This window comes from Amblyomma maculatum, chromosome 2 (assembly GCF_055883805.1).
Source record: "Amblyomma maculatum isolate TAMU_Amacu chromosome 2, ASM5588380v1, whole genome shotgun sequence".
Lineage (NCBI taxonomy): Eukaryota > Metazoa > Arthropoda > Arachnida > Ixodida > Ixodidae > Amblyomma > Amblyomma maculatum.
Genome location: NC_139345.1, coordinates 137627872 through 137633871, shown reverse-complemented (window position 1 = coordinate 137633871; position 6000 = coordinate 137627872). Strand labels below are relative to the sequence as shown.

Below are 6000 nucleotides of genomic sequence, written 5' to 3'. Positions count from 1 at the left end.
TTTAAGTGTTTCAATATTAAAATAAATTCCTTATCAGCATATTTCTTCGGGAATAGACTTCCACAGATACGTAAAATAGAGGTCATAAGTAAAATGAGGCAGGGGGATAAGTGAATCTAGGTTTCGCGCCTTCGCCTTTCTTGACCTCAAGTGGAAAGATAAGAAGGGTGGAAAAGGTATAGTAACAAACAGAAGACGAGGTTGAACGTAGATAAAAAGTTGAAAACAGAGCTGGTTAATAAGAAAATTCTGATCACGAGCATTTCCTCACATCAGTTAAACGCATCGCAAGGCGGAAAATATGGCTTCGTGTTTCGGTGCGCTCCTTGTATTACCGTCGAGCAGAAAGCCGTCCAATAGTCACACGGAATTTCAAAAACGATAGTGAATCGCGTAAAGTCGCGCATCCGTCAAAAAAGCCAGTACGTGAAAGAATTTGTCAACTTATTCTACTGCAGTCCACTCCAAATTAGCCGCTCCGCACATACTTTTCCTAGTAAAGTTTCAAGAGTGGCATGCAAATATTAGGTTCCACAATAATTTGATATTGTCGGACATGCGCTGCAGGAATATCATCCCTTACTCAAAACAAGATGTTAGCGATGTACCCAAGCCTCTGTAACTTTCGTGAACACCAGTTCGCATTTTTACATGAGTGTCAATTGTTTAGAATGATATCACGACACGTTCTAGGCAGGCTTGAAGTGTTTGTCGGCATCTCTGCATTTTCCGCAGGGTCCATAGTCATTGATAGAGGGACACTACAGGAAATGTTAAACTCATGCAAACGATTTTAATGTACATCGTACGTTCGGAAGGGGACTTTTTACGTTATCATAGGCATATGAGCGGGCCAAAAAAACTCAGCGTGCGCGATCGCTTTCGTTCTTATCATTAATAACTTTTGTTTCGGTAAAGCATTTGCTCGGGCTCATCCGACCTCACAGCTCGCTGAAAAGCTTAACATAGAGCACGGCTCTTAACAACACTCTGGCATCCTTCGTCTCTGTGCGCTGTCTGGATTTATATGTCAAAAGAATTTAAGTGCCGGTTAATAAAAGCATTAAACCTGATTATGAAAAGCATTTTGTAACTAAACTTTCTCATGGAATTAAATCGAGAGCCTCCATAACGGTACTACAATGAATACTTATTTTCTACGTTTCATTTGCAAACAATGCCTGTCTCGTAATTTCTAAGGTCCAAACAAAGGCCCAAAAGGGTAAACGTTACAGCTAGCTTTCCAAGCCTTATCCCGGATGACTAGTGTTGTCCACCGACCGGGATCGGGAAAGGGCTCGATGCTACGGCTACGTAGACTGAGTGCTCACCTTGCTTGAAGGCATCTCACCTTTTCTAAACAAAAGTCAAATTTCTCTCTTTCCTCTGGAGTTCAGATATTGAAATTTCGCTAATAACAAAGTAATAAGCTGAAGTATCGTCTGTTCGTCTCATTCATTATTGCCTTGAGAGGAGTGGAAAAAACATGTCCTGCAGAAGGTGTTTATAACGTTGTCCTTTATTTCCGTCACTTATTTTAATTTTCCTGCAAAGACTTTCCTAGCGCTTGAAGCCTCATACCGACCCGTTCAAGGTCTGTGGTCACAGCCTTCACAAAATCAACACGTCTGTTAGATTCCTCCAGAGCATAAGATTGCATGAATTTACCGAAGATCTTTGCCATGATCTCAAGGGCCTTCTCGTTTGCTTTTTGTTTGGCCTCTTTTGCTGCTGCCTTCATGTGATGTTTGGCCTCCTTGTAGGCATTCTTTACTGCGCCCTTGACCTTGGCTGTGGCGTTCTTTACTGCTGACTTGGTCTTCTCCCACAGAGCCCGGACGAAGTACTCGTCCGACTGGAAAAAAACAAAGAAGGTAATCGAAAGGAAGCCCATTATAATCTAAAATTACTTTAGTGGATCACGGGTTTGCGTACATTTGGGAGCACGCGATAAAGAAGCACGCAACATTTTAACGTGTGTAAAGCGTTGAGGAATAAAATGTGCTTTTCTGAAACATTTAAACCGTCTTCTGCTGTGTTTAGCGGTGTAATTATTGGTGCCAATATATATATATAATATTGTACAATAACGCAGCCATTGTTTAGGCTCATCCGAAAAACACATTGTTAGAATCTTTAAGATGTATATTCTCTAGTCCACCTTTAAATGAGTAACATATTTAAAATAGAGAGGCGCTCGTTATGAAAATTATTTTGAGGCTGCAGATTTCGGGGTGGAACGCCACCGTTGAAAAACGCAAATTAGGCACATTTCAAGATGTAATGATATACTGAACATATCTAAAATAATAAAGTGGCTACACATCTGGTTCCTGAGCTTCTTCGTAAGTTTCATGTTGCCTTGCTTTTTCTTTTTTTTCTTTAGTGCCTTTTTGTTCGCTATTTATTTTCCGGCTCTTTCTCGTCAGCATTATTTACAGATTAAGCTCGCGCCTGCCGGAAAACCTACAGCGGGCTCAGTCAGGCCGAAGGATATGAAGATTTCACTGCTCATTTCTTGTGTGGGTGTGTTTGCCACTGACACACCAGCAAAATCAGCAATTTACCTCGTTTCACATGAACGGCTATCATCTTTTTAGAAATGAGTGCCTCAATATTTTCTCCAAAGGCGTAGCGATACTGATGAATTCAAGCGCTCATCTTAAAGCACTATACAGTGCAGACAGCCTTCCCTATAACTTCAAGAAGGACAAACATGGGCAGGCACAGACTGCAAGAGTTCTATTATTAGCGAGTTATACATATAGTGTCGCTAAAGACATCTAAGACTCCTAGCCAATGCTATTCGCACACCGTGGTTGGTTATCCAATGCAACTACGGCTGTGGATAACCACAGCCGTAGCTTCTTTACCCTCAACTAGGTCACCAGATCTGATCTCAGCTACCGCGGGCAATATTGCATGCTCATTATATACTAAGGGCTAGTTTTAACGCAATTATTGGGGAAGCTTCCTTTTCAATACGTGTTAGTTTCATGTCATGCTAATTACGAATTTTCCTAGTATCGTTTTCTAGATAATAAAGATTCCTGATAGCGTATCGTAAAAAGTACATTATTTTCAAATTGTGGAATTGCTCACTCTTGTTATTCGTGCTTACCTCTGCACTTAGGTCATCATCTTCAAGCTCTCCAGCCACTTCACACAGGATCTCGCCGACGAGGATTGCCTCTTCGGCAGCAGATTTCACTTGGCTGTCGAACGCCACATCAAGGGAGGACTTTTCTTCAGGGATTGCATGGGTCGAGGCTGCAATCAGATTGTTCTTTAATAAAGACTTGTGGCACAATAATTTGGCAGGATCGATAATGATGCAAAATAGTGTTAGCAAACTGCCCTACCCTTCGATAGGACTTTTTTTCAAAGTTTATATACTTATACATGCTAAACTTACGTTACTGGCAGTAAGAAAAAGAGTCTTTATCGTACAAAATAGGAGCTAATACACATTTTAACCTGCTTTTTCCTAATGCCTATTTTTAAACGACAGCAATCATTAGTAGTAGAAATGATTGGAAACTACTCAAACAAGAATATTCGGCAAATCCTCATGCATTTTGATTTTGCAGCATATTATTATAGCTAATTTTTGGGAGGTGACAACCTAAGTTGCCCACTTATAGTAGTACGGTAATATCAGCTAAAAATATTTTTATTCGCCCTTCACTGGTCATTTTATGACGACGTGCGGTTGCGAAAGTATCCGCCTTGTAGTTTTTTTGTGGCATTTATTTGGGGCATCCGTTTTTTTTTTACAAATAAACACGATCGGAAATGATTCTTAGAATATCTCTGAGTTGTAAAAACTTGATGCATTTATTTTAGGACTAATAAAATATAATGCCGCCGTTTAGCACTGTGTAATCCATGAAATCTAGAACAGAAATGCTTGTCCACAGAGCACATTATCTCTTTGCATTGCATCCCTTTTCTTTCCCATTCATCAATTCTTTGTTCACTAACTAAAATCAAATCTTTTTACACAGGTACAGGTCTTACCAGTGATAGCCAAAAAGCCGAAAATGCAAAGAGCAGCAAGAATTTCCTTCATGGTGACTGCGGAGAAAAGAATTTGGAATTAAGTTTATTATCGAATGGGCCACAAATAAATAGGTGTGCACTGTTTCTTCGGTGGTGTGCATTGTATCTCACCTACAGGATAGTACAATTGAAGTATTTTACTATTAGTAAGCAAACGAAACACCCTGCCTACATTTAACTTTATTAAGGTTGCTTGGAATAATTATGGCAGTATTAACCTTGTATTTTGGCACTATAGCCCTCCTTCCCAGTGCTTTCCCCGGGATTATAAATCATGACTGGAATCTAATAAAAACATTTGAATACACGCAAATATGCTTCAATGTTGGGTTTGCTTTTATTATGAATAATACCCAGATACTCTGTGCACGGTTTGAAAATGACGAGAATTTGCAATGCACGACCTATTTCTCGGTTTTGCACATTCCTGCCTCAGATATCGTTATGCAACCTGTATGCGTTACTGGTGTAGAAAGCGAAATATACTTACCCAATTTAGAATCCTTTCAGCAACTGAATAATGCGCTCGTGGGAATCAGTCACGTACTAACGCCGACTTCACACGGACTTTTATAAGCAGCCAATTTGGATGGGTAGAATTGTTTCGAGAGTATATGATAAGGCAAGATTGAACGAGTGCGCAAAAAAGCGTCTGATGAATCCAACTGAAGCCCTCGATAAACCATGTCTGGGTCTCTTGACCTTTCGATATGGCATAAATATCTGTTGTATGATATTTCACGCCTTATGCATTCTACGCAAAAAGAGGTAAATGAAAATTGTTTCACTTGTCTACTGACCTCAATATCGCTACTTGGCCTCTTAATGGGATGTGCGTGGTTCTGACAGTAGAGGTTAGCGTCCTCAAAAGTTTTCTGATATCCGCCAGCTTTGCTAAGGTTCAAGTACCAAGGTAAGATAAAATGCGCTTACACGGTTGTTGTGTAACGGCTCCTAAGCCTAGCATTACAAAGGACCATCGTAAAGGTCAACATTCCGAATGATATCGTGTTGGGCTTTGGGAAATATTGCAGAATATGAAAAAGAGAAGCTGGCGCGCAGAGCGCTATTTGCTATACAGCCAAACCCAATTATAACAATATTGATGTGCCCTAGAAATATTATTGTTATAACCTTGTTAGGCCGAAAAAAGAAAGAAAGCATTATAGACTCCCAAATTGATGACGACGAGGTAGCATATACTTTTTATTTCTTAACGGAAAGAAAGAAATGAACGAAACGGCAGTCTGGCAGACATCTTTCTGCCGAGCATTCAACTGCTCAACATAGAGCAATGGAAGGTTCTTGGCAAAAATAAAGTCCCGCAGGGAGTCAATCATTCTCAAAGCCTCCTGGTGAGACGCAACCTGCACAAGTTTTGGCTCATCGTCGCCGTCGCTACTGTAACCGTCTTCCGCGTCAGTGACTGCTGCGACGATAGCCTCGTCTGCCAGCTCTTCATCTGTCGCGACTATACCGTCGGCATGTAAAACTTCCTGAAGTCCCTACGTGTCGCTGTAACTACCGCTCACTGTAGAGCAAAGTTCGGTCGTCGCTGTGTCGGCAGGAGCTTCGCGATCTCCCGTGTCGCGAGCATCTCCAGCGAAGCCGGCTTTCCTTAAACAGCAAATGATGGTGGAGGAGGTTACTTCTGCCCTTGGTCCTGAAATGAGCTGCACTGCCATCGGGACCGAGATCAAGCCTGGTGCCGGTCGCATTCTCGGACAGAAAGGTCGAGGTTTGATGCGAACCTGCTCACAACTCGTCGGCGGTGCTGATTCTAGAAGCAAGCAATCATGCCGGCATTCATAGGCTCCAAGCCTGTAGTGCTATTAGTTGGGAGGAAAAGAATTTCCACATGCGAGAGCTTCTGAGCTGCTTGGTGCGCAGTGCAATAGTCAAGCATCCATGCCACCTTCGTGCCTTCGCGCTTCATCC

General features: G+C 41.6%; 1 protein-coding gene across 1 annotated transcript; it reads right to left on the bottom strand.

The window, feature by feature from the left end:
- Positions 1–1496: 1496 nt before the first annotated feature.
- On the bottom strand, positions 1497–4647 carry LOC146200027 (uncharacterized). The gene is made up of 4 exons (XM_084595323.1): positions 4553–4647; positions 4021–4077; positions 3122–3270; positions 1497–1855 (listed from the first exon to the last, which is right to left on the bottom strand). The coding sequence occupies exons 2-4, from the start codon at positions 4070–4072 to the stop codon at positions 1538–1540; spliced, it is 519 nt and encodes a 172-aa protein (XP_084451449.1). The 5' UTR covers positions 4073–4077; positions 4553–4647; the 3' UTR covers positions 1497–1537.
- Between the last annotated feature and the right edge of the window lie 1353 nt (positions 4648–6000).